At 44.9% G+C, this 15,498-nt stretch overlaps 1 protein-coding gene across 1 annotated transcript; it reads left to right on the top strand.

Moving 5' to 3' along the window:
• The first annotated feature begins 392 nt into the window (after positions 1-392).
• On the top strand, positions 393-13,263 carry GARIN1B (golgi associated RAB2 interactor 1B). Its single transcript, XM_024763194.1, has 7 exons — positions 393-641; positions 1,760-1,944; positions 2,908-3,160; positions 7,376-7,497; positions 10,120-10,163; positions 11,369-11,371; positions 13,097-13,263. The coding sequence occupies exons 1-7, from the start codon at positions 393-395 to the stop codon at positions 13,261-13,263; spliced, it is 1,023 nt and encodes a 340-aa protein (XP_024618962.1).
• Positions 13,264-15,498: the final 2,235 nt, after the last annotated feature.

Genomic DNA, 15,498 nt, shown 5'->3' with positions numbered 1-15,498 from the left:
AATTCTTTGGGGGTAGTCGCATTCAGAGTAAGGGAGGGTTGAAAGGCAGGGAGGGTATTTTCCTTTTAGAAGCAGAAGGAGCTTCCTAACAGCCTTCCTTCTTTGCTTTGTGCCTGGTTCAGTACTTTCTTAGCAAGTTCTGGGGGAGCTCAGGTCCTGAGAAGGGCTGGGGGCTGTCAGGGCACTAAACAAGCTGTAAAAGCACCCTGGAGGAAAAGGGAGGCTCCTCTGCATTTCCCTTTCCTGCAGGCCTGCCCTGGTTTTTCATGATGTCATCCATTCATCATTGTGATCTGATTGGTGGTCCCAGGCCTTGGCCAGCTGCCCAAGGCCAGAAGGGAAGAGAGAGATCCCAGGACAAATGCGCAGCAGGCCCCTGAGCATGTGCGGAAATGTTGTCATCAGTTCCACATAGAAAGACTTGGAACAAATCGAAGAAGACAGTCAAAGTCACAAGATCCTATCCAACCTTCCCTTCCCTGAATGCCTGGGAAGAATTCAGGCGCCTCTTTCCTGTGGATAGGGAACCAAATCCTGGAGTGGGCCTGGGTGTGGAGGAGGGACTGCTCTGCCAGATGGTTCATTCTCCAGAATTCAACCTGTTTCCTGAATCGGTGGTGTTTGAAAGCAACTTTGTCCAGGTACTCTTGGGCCGCTCAGAATGGCACTCCTTGATTCCTCTAAATCTGTTCCCACAATGTGACGGAGAGTCTGGCCCTGGAACTGGAGTGGAGTGACAACTGAGGCAAAGAGAGGAACCTAAGGCAAGGATACCCCATCTGACCCTGACTTTGCAGAGCTCCAGATAGGTTTTCTCCTGCAGTCACTCTGGGGAGAGAGGTCAAGTGTTGTCTGCTCTGAGTGGAGGATTTGGTAGCTTCCTCCCTCAATTTACTTCCTCCTCCAGGCTGTCAGCTCAAAGCAGATGAACAAAGAGGCAGTAAAATGAGCTGCCGTTTGAGGGATCGGAACAGAAATGTTGGTGGGTGAAAGAATAGGAGCTGGATGCCCGGAGAGATCTGGGCTCAGAGTCCGGTCCACTGCTTTCTTATCAGGAGGTGTCATCAGGAAGGTGACCTGCACACCCTGAATCCCAGTTTCCTCTATTGTAATAAGGGTGGGACTGACCTGGCTGTTCCATGAAACACAGGAGGCAAAGGCTTTAGTGCAACGGCACTCAGTGCATTTTTGTTTCCTTGTCTGGGCTCCCCTCAGGCCAGATGGAACCCAGAATAAACAGAACTTGGAAGTTACAGGGACCTGACAGTGCAGAAAAGGTGCAGGAGATAATAGGGCCCCTCAAGAAAGTGCCAAAGGACAGGTTTTTCAAAGAAAATCCAGGAAACAGTCTGGGGAGGATTCACAGAAGTGTGACACACGTCAAGGAACTCTTGTGGGCAATCGCTAATAGTAGGTAAAGTAAATACTGGTACAGTTGTTTAACCAATATAGGTTAAAACTGTGGTTCCCAACAAGCGATGATTTTGCCCCTGCCACCAGGGGGCATTTGGCAATGTCTGAAGACATTTTGGGTTATCGCAATTTGTATGGGGGGAGGGTGGAGATTGCTCCTGGCATCTATTGGGCAGAGGCCATGGACGCCGCTAAATATCTTACAATGCACAGGACAGCTCCTCCCCCAAGCAAAGAATTATCCAGCCCAAACTGTGAATGGTGCTAAGTCTGAGAAACTCTCGCCTAAAACGTACTGCTGCTTCTGCCGGTGCTCAGACTGTACCCTGGGGGTGCTGCTTTGCAGGTCAAAAAGAGCAGGAACTGGATAGGCATCTACAAAGCCTCCAACACCACGGCCCTTGGGGTGACCTCCTCTGTGCCCTGCCTGCCTCTTCCCAACATCCTCTTCATGGCCAACGTCAAATGGCACCATGGGCAGAGCCAGACATGGAACCAACCAACTATAGCCCCCAAGATCATCCTGAAGAGGTAAGCATCCTGAAGGGGGGCAAAGGGGGGCCATAAAGTGGACAGGAGTGAGGGCCAGTCTACATGCCCTCTTTCCTTCTCGCTGCATTCCCTGCACTGAATTCTTAGGAAATCTCTCCACTTGGGGCCAAGGGGCAAGGAAGCCAGGCAGTCTGGCAGATGAAGCACTGGCTGGGAGATGCAGGTTCTAGTCCTTATGCAACTAACTAGACTCAACTAATTTTTGAGTCACAAGTTACTTGCTGCATTGCAGTCTTCCTACTGGGAAAGTGAGTGGAACGAAGTCTCACTTGGAGCTGTAACATTATGCTTGTCGGGGATGAAACGGCCCTTTTAGATGTTTGAGCCTCTTCTGTAGGATATCTCAGGAATCTCTAGGTATTCCCAGAAGTCCAAGTAAACCCTTCATTGCTCCATGTTGCTTCAGTGATAGACCTCTCCATTATGTTATAGGTACACCTATGGCAAGTACAGCCCAGACCCAGCTGACTAATACTAGATCCAAAGCCAGCTCCTTGAGTCTTAGCTCCTTTGGGAAGAGTAATGGAGGCATTGAGGTCAATGAATGGACAAGCTGGACAGTGGGACCCAGCTCCTGTTGTGCTCTCAAGAAGGAAATTGAAAAGCCCTATGATCCCAGCTACCTTACTCCCAGGCTGTCCCTCTCAAGCAGGATCCAGGGAACACCAGCATGAGAATCATGGCAGGATGGGTAGAGGTTAGAATGCAGATTCCAGGGGCTCACCCCAGACCTACTGAATCTGAATCGTTGGGGTTATCTTGAGGCATCTGCATTTTAAACAAGCTCCCCAGGTGAATCTGATCTCCCCAAAGTTTGAGCACCACTGTGCTAAGCATTCTCTCTCCTACCCACCAAAGCCTCGGTTCTGAAGGAGACACTCCTCATTTTAATGAAGACAGGGTTGGATCAGAAGCAATATGTGTCTTCCCTCACGCCTTCAGGATTCTCCCTTTGAAGTTTGTGGAGCTCCAGGTCTGTGACCGCTTTCAACGTGTCCTGCGGTTGAGGACAGTCACGGAGAAGATCTACTACCTGAGGCTCCACCCTGACCATCCTCAGACTGTCTTCCACTTCTGGATCCGACTGGTTCAAATTCTGCAGAAGGGCCTGTCCATCACCACCAAAGACCCTAGGATTCTCGTCACTCACTGCCTGGTACCCAAGAACAGCTGCAGTCCCTCAGGAGACTCACAGGTAAGTGGGCACCATTGGCTCCTCCAGCCAAGGTCAGAGCTGAGCTGTAGAGCTTCAGTGAGCTGATACGGGGGCACCCTGGGAAGCCTTGCCTTAGGCCTTTTCTGACCAGCTTTACTGATTAAAATTCACCTGAGTGCACAGTTCAAATTTTTCAATAAATGTATGGAGTTGTGCAACCATCACCACAATCCAGTTTTAGAACATTTCTATCACCCTAAAAAATTCCCTCATGCCCATTTGCAGTCATTCCCTGTTCCTACTTTCTGCCCTAGGCAGCCACTGATCTGTCTTCAATCTCTACTCATATTTCTGAAACATTTCATGTAAATGGAATCCTATAATATATAGGCTTTCGTGTCTGGCTTCTTTCACTTAGCATAAGGTTTTTCAAGTTCATCCATATCATAGCATGGGGCCAACTCTAGGGTAGAGTCACAGATTATCAATAATTTATTCCTTTCAATTGCTGAATAGTATTCAATTGTATAGATATACCATGTTTTATCTATTCACCAGTTGATGGACATTTGGATTGTTTCCAGTTTGGGGCTATTATGAATAATGCTGCTGTGGACATTTGTGTACGAGTTTTTGTATAGATGTATGTTAGGGTATGTTTTCATTTGTCATGGGTAGATTCCAAGGAATTGGAATTGCTGGGTCATATGGTAAGTTTATGTTTAAACCGGCAAACTGTTTTCCAAGGTGACAGTACCATTTTACATTCCCTCCAGTAATGCATGAGCGTTTTAGTTTCTCCGCATCTTCACCAGCAATGGTATTGTTGGGAATTCCCTGGCGGTTCAGTGGTTAGGACTCTGTTCACTGCTGAGGGCCTGGGTTCAATCCCTGGTCAGGGAACTAAAATTCCACAAGCCACACGGCCAAAAAAAACAAAAACAAAAACAAAACAATGGTATTATCTTTTTGTTTATTTGTTTGTTTTTTTGCGGTATTCGGGCCTCCAGACGCGCGCAGACTCAGCAGCCATGGCTCACGGGCCCAGCTGCTCTGCGGCATGTGGGATCTTCCAGGACCGGGGCACGAACCCGTGTCCCCTGCATCAGCAGGCGGACTCTCAACTACTGCGCCACCAGGGAAGCCCGGTATTATCTTTTTAATTAAAGTCATTCTAGTGGATGTGTTATGTTTTTAATTAGGGTTTCCTGTCGAGCAACTTTACATGGGCTTATTAGTCATTTATGTATCTTCTTGGTGAAATTTCTATTCAAATCTTTCTTGAAACTTTAAAAAATATATATCTATTTTATTTATTTATTTGGTTGTGCCAGGTCTTAGTTGAGGCAGGCCAGCTTCTTAGTTGCAGCTCGCCTGCTCCTTAGTTGTGGCATGCAGACTCTTAGTTGTGGCATGCAAACTCTTAGTTGTGGCATGCATGTGGGATCTAGTTCCCTGACCAGGGATCAAACCCAGGCCCCCTGCAGTGGAAGCGCAGAGTCTTAACCACTGGACCACCAGGGAAGTCCCTTGCCTATTTTTAAATTGATTGTTTTCTTCTTATTGAGTTGTAAGAGTTCTTTGCATATTCTGGATACAAGTCCTTTATCAGATGTATGATTTGTAAATATTTTCTCCTAGTCCGTGAGTTGTCTTTTCATTTTCTTAATGATGTCTTTTGAGGAGCAAAAGTTTAAATTTTTATTTTATTTATTTATTTTATTTATTTTTATTTTTGGCTGCGTTGGGTCTTTGTTGCTGCACGCAGGCTTTCTCTAGTTGCGGCGAACAGGGACCTCTCTTCGTTGCAGTGCGCGGGCTTCTCATTGCGGTGGCTTCTCTTGTTGCAGAGCACGGGCTCTAGGCGCGCAGGCTTTAGTAGTTGCAGCGCGCGCTCCACAGCGTGTGGGATCCTCCCGGACCAGGGCTTGAACCCGTGTCCCCTGCATTGGCAGGTGGATTCTTAACCGCTGCACCACCAGGGAAACCCAGAAGTTTAAAATTTTGATGAAATGCAGTTTATCAATTTTTTCTTTTATGGGTCAGGCTTTTGGTGTTGTATCTAAAAACTCTTTGCTCAACCCAAAGTCACTAAGATGTTATCCTATATTTTCTTCTAGAAGTCTAGAAGACTTAGCTCTTACATTTAGGTCTCTGATCCATTTTGAATTAATATTTGTGTATGATGTGAGGTAGGGGTACTTTTTTAAGTACTTTTTTTTTTTTTTTTAGCATGTGGATATACAACTGTCCTAGTACCATTTGTTGAAAAGCCTATCCTTTCCACATTGAATTGTCTTGGCATCTTTGCCAAAAATCAATTGACCATAAATGTAAGGCTCTATTTCTGGCTTCTCAGTTCTGTTCCATTGATTCGTTTGCCTATTCTTGTGCCAATCCCACAATGTCTTGATTAATGTAGCTTTATAGTAAGTTTTGAAATTAGGTGTTGTAAATCTTCCAATTTTGCTCTTTTTCAAATTGTTTTGGCTATTCCAGATCCTTTGCATTTCCATGTAAATTTTAGGATCAACTTGTCGATTTCTACAAAAAAAAAAAAAAAAGCCTGCTGGAATTTTGATAAGGACATGTGGAATTTATATATCAATTTGGGGAAAATTGCCATCTTGACAATATTGAGTCTTTTAATACATGTATATCAAATGTCTTTCCATTTATGTCAATCTAATTTAATTTCCCTTAGCAATGTTTTGTAGCTTTCAGTTTACAAGTTCTATACTTCTTTTGTTCAATATATTCCTAAGTATTTGATTGTTGTTGATACTATTGTGAATGGAATTGTTTTCTTAATTTAATTTTTGCATCAGTCATTGAAAGTGTACAGGAATACAATTGGTTTTTGTGTATTAATCTTGTTTGTCAGTTGTAGTAGTTTTTGTGGATTCCTTGGGATTTTCTACATATGTGCATACATTCATGTCGTCTGCGAATAAAGACAGCTTAACTTCATTTCCAGTTTGGATCCATTTATTTGTTTATTGCCTTATTGCATTAGTTAGAACCTTCAGTACAATGTTTAATAGAAGTAGCAAAAGTAGACATCCTCGCCTTGTTCCTGGTATTAGGGGAAAAACATCGAGTCTTTTATTAAGTATGATGTTAACCATGGGATTTTTGTAGATGCCCTTTATAAGGTTCAGGAAATTCCCTTCTATTCCTTGTTTATTGAGAATTTTTATCATGAGTGGGTATTAAATTTTGTCAGATGCTTTTTCTCCATCTGCTGAGATGATCACATATTTTGTCCTTTATTCTATTAATATAGTATATTACATTAATTCACTTTTAGATGTTAAACCAGCCTTGTGTTCCTGCAATAAATTCCATTTGGTTACGGTCTGTATGATCCTTTTTATATATTACTGGATCTGGTTCACTAGCATTTTGTTAAGGAGTTTTGCATCTATGTTCATTAGAGATATTGGTCTGTAGTTTTCTTGTGATAGCCTGGCTTTGGTATCAGGGTAATACTCCCCTTACTGAGTAATTTGGGAAGTGTTCCCTCCTCCTCTATTTCTGAGTTTGTGACAATTGGTTTTACTACTTCTTTAAATATTTGATAGAATTCAGGGAAGCCACCTGGGCCTTTTTGCCCCAGGCCTTATAGTATAATGAACAGAAGCCTGACTTGAGTTACAACACAAAATCCATGAAGGCCGAGATTTTTATCTGTTTTCATCACTTCGACTCCCCAGTGCCTGGCACGTAGTTGATATTCAATAAATATTGAATGGCTATGAGCTGTGTGCACAACTGGGGCATCTCTGGGGTATCACAGGCAACAGGAAAAAAGGCAGTTTTACTCTGGCATAAAAAGTAGCTCAACGTAGGCTATTTCTTAGAGAAATGAATTTGAAAAACATTAAATTCCTACAATAAACATTTAATCCCCTTCCATTTAAATAGAAAACCAAGTAGCATAAGCTTTATTAAAGTTTATATTAATAGGCTATTCAATAACATATTAAGGTATGTTAATAAGAATAGCTTATCTACTAAATTATGTTTAAAGTTTTCAGGGACAATGTTATTCTCAGGACACCAAAGGATATTTATAACAGTACGGGGGTATAAACAAACAGATATGGCCTCAGAATTGCCTCTCTGCGCAGTTGGCATGGCTCTGTCTGATAGGACAGCTGAGTTCTAACCTTTAGGGTCTGGACCATGATATTAGGAAAATGCAGAGACGCTGAGAACTTACACCTGGTTTTGCTTTTTTCCTCCATCTAGTTAGTGCAGAAGAAACTCCAAGCCTCCCAGCCCAGTGAGAGCCTCGCGCAGCTGATGGCCAAGGGGGAGAGTGAGGCCCTCTCTCAGATTTTTGCCGACTTGCACCAGCACAACCAGTTCAGGTACATGACTCAAATCCAGCCGGCATGACGTCCCCAGATGGTCTGCGCTGGGAGATCCAGAAACCAAGTTATCTTGGTCAATGGGCACAGGGAGGTGCATGAAGTCTTGCCCCTCAGTACAGTCTGTATTCTTGACTCAGGGCAACCTTTTCCTGGTCTCTTTGCCTAATTCTTCTCCACAAGCATCGTGGGCTTGACCCCAGAGGAGGAATTTTATAAAAAATGGAAAGTAGCTTCTTCAATATTCAGAATAAATTAGTAACACAGGTGGAAAAGTAAAACCTAATTTCTAAACTAGTTTCTAGTCCTACAGAAAAGTAATCAAAACGTTGTTTAAAATGTCATCATCTGTCACTGGGTTCCGTTACCTACTTGCCTGGCCTCTGCTTGAACTTTATGGAGCTTCTATAGTCACTTTTTTTTTTTTTTAATGTTTTCTGGAAAGCTCCCTCCTGCAGGCCTGTCTTCTCCATGCCTGAGGAAATGTCCTTACATGTACAGATGACTTAGGGTTGCGTCTTAAGACCGGTTGGTATGAGAGAGACAGAGGTCGAGAGCACTTAGACCACAGGGCACCACGGCCAGAGAGCAAAGATAAAATGGGAACCGGGGTCCTAGTGAACTTGATCTGTGGTGTCAAAGAAAAGGAAGAACAGAAAAAAATTTAGTAAATGTCACCAGAAGAGAAAAACGAGGTGTCAGAGAGAAGGAGATTTTTGTCATAACAGGGACCAGCAACTCAGAGACAGAATTTAAAAAAAGAAAGTTTTCTTTGTGAATGCCAGTAATAAACTGAAAACCAGGAGAGCTCAGAGGATGCAATCTCTCATAATGGGTAAGAGCTCACACAACCCTGGGCCCAAGTCACCACTCTGACTATGAGCCCTTGGGGGCATATTGCTTAACTCTGCTGGGCCTTGGTTTTTACACCTATAAAGTAGAAATTGCGGTACTGCCAGCCTCAAGCAGTTCGTGTCAGGATTAAATGAGCTCACGTGCATCAAGTGCTCGGCCCATCCTCAGCAAATTTACAGGAGGATGTAATAAACTCTCAATTAATATTAACTTGTAGGGAATTCCCTGGCGGTCCTGTGGTTAGGACTCTGCGCTCTCACTGCTGAGGGCCTGGGTTCAGTTCCTGGTCGGGGAACTGAGATCCCGCAAGCTGCGAGGCGCGGCCAAAAAGAAAAAAATTAGCTTGTATTATTAATCCTAACTTGAGCTGGAAGTAGAAAAACTATTAACACAAGGAAAAGACTTGTTCGTTGCCCGCTGTTAAAGAATTTATACTGTGCTTGTCACTCTGTATATCATACAGAGAGCTGTAATGAAGGAAGATGTAAGATGGTAAGATGTCACATTGCTGAGCTGGAGAGCCCTGGACTCTAATGGAGGAAGATACTTGGTATCTAATAGCAAGATATTTTGACTGTCTTAGAATGTTAACTTACAGATTTTCTTTATTACTCTGGGAAGGACGGCTTCTGTTTATACCTCACTGGTCACAATTCACTCACATGGCCACACCCAGCTGCAAAGGAGGCTGGGAAATGCAGCCTCCATTCCACATAGCCATGGGCCCAACACAAAATTAGATGTTCTGCCCCGGAGGGAGAAGGAAAAAGGGCATGCTCGGGACCTACTGGCAATCTCCGGCACAGACAGCTTTTAATATCTCCAGGAGGTCAGAGGAGTCAAAGACCTGAAGGAGAAACATGCACAAGCCAGTTAAAGGGCGGAGAAAGCTGTGCAGGGTAAGGCAACAAATGAGGCTTCGCCCTGAGGAAGAAGCTTGGTGAGTGCAGAGAAAGGGAAGGAAGGCCAGTAGGGAAGTGGGGATGGTGGTAGGACGACATACGTAGAAGTGGACAGGGACCAAGCCAGGCAGGGGCTGGGAAGCCATGCGAATGGATTTAGATTTTAAGTGTAATGGGAGCCTTAGCAGCATTTTAAACAGGGAAGTGGCATGATCCCATGTACATTTTAAAAAGGTCATGCTGGCTGTTGCCGTGACAGTGATTTGAAGAGAGGGAGGCTAGGTGTGGAGGGACCAGCCAGGGAGCTATGGCAACTGAGTCTGGGCTGTCATGTACAAGACGGATCAGAGGGATGTGAGAAACAGGGAACATTGAATTTTTGCTTCCTTCTCTCAATAATTGCTTTGTACAGACATTTAGTTTCTTCTCTTTAATTTTTCAGCATGCAGCCCTGAGTGATGATTTTTCTCCTCATTTAGGCAGGTTCTAGTCTGGTTGTGGTTATAGCGGTTTTTGAACGTTGGCAGCAACATGCAATGTACAGCAAATAAAATAAATGGCCAAGACGCAGGACCAAACAGATGGAGTCACACCCACTCCACCTCAGCAATATCAGCAGCCTGGGTTCTGCTGCCCAAACTCCACCCCATCCCGCCTCCCCCTTCCCTATTTTTTCTTCTGCTACTTTAATATGCGTCACACCCACCCAATATAGTCACAGCTGGCCTTTTTCACATTTATATCTGCCTCTAAAGCTTTTGTTGCATCAGGAAAAATATAACTGGAAACAAGATTTAAAATGAGAGTTTCATGCTCTATTCTTTTCCTTTTGATTTCCATTTTCTTGATCCTGAAATGGCTGGAGTTCCAGGAGCAGCAGAAAGACAGAGAAGAAAAAGGACAGTCCAGGTAACGGAGGGCACGGGGCACCCTTGTCTCGGAGGATTTTCTGCTCTGCAGATATAGGAAAAAAAAAAAAAAAAAAAAAAAGATTGCCTCTAGTACCCCACCCCAACTTTCCTGGTGCCGTCAGGGTTGCCGTCATCCTCCCGTACCTTAGTTTGAGTTCCTCCGGGATCTTTGGCCACCATAGTCAATTTGGCATCAAATCCTATTAATTCCTTTCTTTCAAATGTTTCTTATATTCTTTACTTCATTTCTACTCCCACAGATGCCACCCTAGTCCACTTTATCATCTCTTGCCTGGACCACGGCAGCAATCTTCTGCTAGTTCATTCATTCATTTATTCATTCAAAAGCATGCACTGAGCACTTGGTAAGTGCCAAACACTGTTGAAGGCTTTGGAATCACAGTGAAGAAAGACACAGCACCCCCTTCAAGGGGTTTATAATTTTTGGAGTCAGATGGGTAAATCCCCAAATTACATAACCTCTCCTTCCAGGCAACATTCAAAGCTCAAGCCTGGGGTGCCACAGGCACACAAAGGCAGGCCTCTCTCCCTCCTCCCGGGAAGCTGTCCCAGAAGGCCTGGGGTCTGAGCTGAGTCAGAGAGGATAAGTAAGAGTGGGCTGGCCAAGGTGGATGAGGCGGGGTTTCTAGGAAGAGACGCAGAGTCTGTGTGAGACAGCATGACCCATTCTGGAAACAGCAGCCCTGTTCCCGATTTATTTCTGGGTTCTAGTTTACCCCAGATCCACTCATTATGGCATGGATGATCCTGCATGAACTTTCCCCTCGTACCCATCTCACCTGGTCACTGTCCCCTCCTCAAATGGGAGCCCTCTGACTCCTCCTGTTCTCCAGCCCAAATCTTCTGCTCTGGTCAAACCTCAGCTACCCTTCCCCATGCCTTATTCATCCCCCTCTCCTCCCTTCCTCCTGATGCCACCCTAAACCCTACCTAACCTTTCAGGTCCACTCACGACACCTTCCTGCCCAGACAAATCTCTCCTTGCTCATAACCTCTCTTACACAACATACTATCCCTGATTGTTTCATAGGCTTAAGTCTTGTTTCTTCAACCAATACTAAATTTTTCTGGTGCCTCTGAATTTCTACAGTGGCAAGCACAGGGCTGGGAACACAATAGGAGCTCAATAAATATTTGTGTACCACACCACTAAGAAATTATTCCTCCAAATTGGCTCAGGAGGCAGTCAGAATATCATGTTATATTTAGAGATTTAGAGGAATGTGTAGATCCCAGGGGAGCTGTGCCAACTATTATCCAAACCAGGGGTTGCAGCTCAAACATCTGCAGGGGGTATAGAGGAGTAAAGAGACTAAGTGTCATAGATATAAGAAATGGCTGGGTTTCCTCTCAACTCTATCATTGGTAAAACAACAGCTGGGCTGACACTTGGTTTCAGCATTGAGGAGACAATAGGGAGTGGTGGGGACAGTGGCATGAAAAAGTGAACGTTTCAATTAAAGCTTTAACTAATTGTTGCCACGCTGCAACACAAGCCTGGGGTTGCCAGATACTCTGATTTTTCAAGAAAAAACAAAAATGTGAATTTTTATATCACATACCCCCCCCCACTCCATAAAATACTAAAGTACAGTACAGGCCAACACTTAGTGGGCAAACAAAAGGTATCCACAGACCAAAGTGAGCCCGGAGGCTGCCAGTTCACAACCCCTGTTCTAGATGGTAAATAGAGCTGACTGCTGGCCCATGTTTTCTCCAAGTCTAGAAGTGCTTTCTCATATTATGTGACTGCTAATACAATGGTGATTCATTAATTAATGTTTTTCCACATACATTCAAACACAGACACACACACACATACACATACACTCAAAACATACCGCATGAGATTAAAGAAGACAGAAATAGAGAATATTTCAAACTTATTTCTAGGACTTGAGAGAACAGCTAGAATTTCAGACTCATAGGCCATCTGTGTCGTGGGAACTGTTGTTCCCAAGATGCCCCTAGGATGATTTCAGTTAACCATCCTGGGGTGTCCTCAGGACCCTGCTCTTTCCTCGGAGCTGAAGGAACCCCTCTTTTCTCTTTGGGCCAGGTAGTGTACCCTTTCAGTTTGGAAGGACAGTCACACCCCAGCCTCTTGGAACTTTTGGATGACGAGAGAGAAAGAGAGAGAGAGAGAGACAGAGACAGAGAGACGGAGACAGAGACAGAGAGAGAGGGAGAGAAAGAGCGTGGGCGCTACATTTGGAAAAGCCAGCGTCCCCAAGCTTACCTGTGTCGTTGAATCTTTCAACTCCCTATCAGTGGGTGGTGTGACCTATCACAGTGCTTCCCAAACTTTCATGTGCAAATGGTCCCCTGAGGATCTTGTTAATATGCAGATTCTGATTCAGTGGGTCTGGGTGGACCTGAGTCTGCATTTTTCACATGATCTAGGGGATGCCAAGGCTGCTAGGCTGCAAGCCACCCTTTGAGTAGCTGAAGCCAAGTGGACCAGGAACAGGCTCTGGCTTCAGGCCATCTGCGTTCAAGGCCATTGCCAGTTCAGCTAGCTGAATCTCCTAGGGAAACTCACTTGGTTAACCTCTCCAAGCCACGTTGGTCGCCTCCTTTTACTGGTACTGCCTTGTTCACATGACGTAGTGGTAAAAACACGGGCTCTGTTGCCTGGTTATCTGGCTTTGAATTCCGGCCTTGCCTCATCATTTTGTGACCACAGGTAAGTGACTTAAACTTGCTGGGCCTCAGAATCCTCATGCATCAAATGGGGACTATGGCAGCACTGACCTCTCGGGGGTTGTTGTGAGTATTAAAAGAGCATTGACGCCTGTAACTGTTTGGAACAGCGCCTGGCCCATAATAAGCACCTCGCAAATGTTGGCTGGCCTCTGTAAGAGTGCTCTGTGAATTAAAGTACACAAATGCATTCCCTTTTTGACCTAGAAAAAAAACGTCCCAGCGAAGACGCCATCCCTTGCACCCGAGACCTCAGTTGGAGGGAGTCGTTCACCTATGGAGAGTGGGAAAGAGAGAACCCCACTGGGCTGCAGCCCCTCTCACTCCTCAGCACTCTGGCAGCCTCCACCGGCCCCAGCTGGCACCACTCATAGGTACGGTGATGGGATTAATCCAGCTGCCTTCCTGGGACAGGCCTGGAATTCTACCTCAGGTCTGGGTTCAGGTCCTAGGGTCCTGGGGATGATTCCAGGAGGCTGTAGGGTGGGAGTGGGGGGCCTCTTTCTTTCTTTTTTTTAAATTATTATTTTATTTTTTAATAAATAAATTTATTTATTTATTTTTGGCTGTGTTGGGTCTTTGTTGCTGCGCACGGGCTTTCTCTTTCCCCTGCACTGGCAGGCGGATTCTTAACCACTGCACCACCAGGGAAGCCCTCAGCCCTCTTTCCTCTTGCCCTGTTCTTCTTTACCTCCAACTGGCCTGAGTGAAACCCTAAGTATGGCACCTCCAGGGCCACCAGAGGGCCCTGGGAGTTCCTGCAAGTGGCTCTGAAGGGACAGAGACTAGCAGGACGCTGTCGTCACTAGAGCTGCCTTCTCCCTGCAGTGTGGGAGGCATGAGGGTCTGCCTCTGCAGCGGGGAGGGGGGAGCTCCTTTTCCTTCCCTGAGCTCCTTGGGGACCCCAACCTTCCACTGAGGAGAGTGGGAAGGAGCTAGGGGCCCTAGCTGGGGCCCAGCCCTTATCTTCCCAAACTCCAACCCTCATCCATCCATCCATGTATTCATTTAACAGTTATTCATTAAGTACTTCCTTTGTGCCTCTGTCTGACCAGAGAGAGACCCTTAAAGAAGGTAGAAGTGGTTATATGTTTTCCAGAGTAAAGTATTATCAATAAACCACTAACTCTTACAAGTTACCTGTTATTAATAGTTGACAATTTAAAAATTTAACAGAAGTATCTAGGTGCCCACAGAAGAGCTTTTAAGGTGTTATATCTTATTGAAAGTTTTTCTCTCCTACACCTACAGGAAGTTCTATTTGAGCCACACTTTCACACTGGAGAGAATCTATGCAGCCCTCGCCAACGCCACTGCAGCATTCAGCTTTCTGAGGGACTCTGTCTGGATGGAAGGGAGGAGAAAGCTGTAACTAAGGAAAAACTAGAATAATCTCACGCTGACAACATAGCCTTTCCCTGGAGAACCACTTGGGAGCATGGCTCCTGGATGAGAAGCATTATTCTAGCATCATTCCAGTCCATAACTTCATGTCCTCACCACTGCACATCACCACACCTCACCTCCGTTCCAGCACAAGAAGATGTGCTCTCAGAAGGACCAGGACCAAGAGGTGGAGAGAAGGAAGGAAAGAGAACCAGGACCAGAGGAGAGGTGGAAGAGAGCAAAACGGGGGTGAAGAGGAATGTGGAGGGTGGAAATCAGAGAAGAAGGAAGATGCAGAAAAGTGGTGACAGAAAGAAACAGAAGAGAGGACAAGAGAAGTCACCTCTGAGAGAGGCCTCACCGAGCTTCTATTTATCTAATTTAAAACTTGAAAGTAAGGCCATATACCAAAAGAGATACGTGTTTTCTTCTCCGCTCAGATTCCTCTGGATAAGGATGAGGAGACAGAAATGAATTCCAGCCAAAGGCTTCTCCTTAAATGTCCATTTTTGCCAGTTTCTCTTGTTAGTCCCTCTTTTCTGATTCAAGCTTTAGACCTTCTTCCTTAGTGCATTCCCTAACTTGAACTTGCTAGCCTGGCCCTGCTGTTCCAAATGGCGGTTTGGGTTTGAGGCTGCAGAAAGGTTCCTGCAGAAGGTTGTTAAGACAAGGTCTGTGAAATAGGCGGAGTTTCTCTTTTGTGTTCAAACTTTCAAAGTTTACTATTTTCTCAGCCCTACAAACACTGGCTCACTTTCTTTTGCATAAGACACCGCCTTGAAATGTTGACATATCTTGTTAGCGCTTATTAGAGATTCCAAGGAGAAGAGACACAGGCTCAAAGCACAGGTAAATCAGAGGTTCCAGGCTTGAAGTATAGGTAAAATCAGGGGTTCACAAATTATAGATCAAGAGAGTCACTAAGGAGGGTGTGCCAGATGGCCCATGGACTGACCTCTATTTAAAATGCACAATATTTCACATTCAATAAAAACCAGACTGTGAGTATTTCGGAAAAGCTACCCAACCTTCTAATTGGAAAGCTTTTTTGGATGTCTTGCTTTGATTTAGGATACCCTAGGAGGGTCTTTTTCTTCACTGAAGTGGTTTTTTTTTGGGGGGGGCAGTGACAAAATAACTTTTTTTTAGAACTTTTTATTTTATATTGGAGTACAGTTGATTAGCAATGTTGTGATAGCTTCAGGTGATTCGGTCATACATAT

This window comes from Neophocaena asiaeorientalis, unplaced genomic scaffold, assembly GCF_003031525.2.
Source record: "Neophocaena asiaeorientalis asiaeorientalis breed wild unplaced genomic scaffold, Neophocaena_asiaeorientalis_V1.1 scaffold681, whole genome shotgun sequence".
Classification (NCBI taxonomy): Eukaryota; Metazoa; Chordata; class Mammalia; order Artiodactyla; family Phocoenidae; genus Neophocaena; species Neophocaena asiaeorientalis.
This window is presented reverse-complemented; position numbering and strand designations above follow the sequence as displayed.

Excerpts from the sequence above, each read along its gene's own strand:
- GARIN1B (XM_024763194.1), top strand. The coding sequence starts at position 393 with ATGTTGTCATCAGTTCCACATAGAAAGACTTGGAACAAATCGAAGAAG. Across the intron at positions 642-1,759 it reads TTGAAAGCAACTTTGTCCAG|GTCAAAAAGAGCAGGAACTG; the intron begins GTACTCTTGGGC and ends GCTGCTTTGCAG. Across the intron at positions 7,498-10,119 it reads CACCAGCACAACCAGTTCAG|TTCCAGGAGCAGCAGAAAGA; the intron begins GTACATGACTCA and ends AAATGGCTGGAG.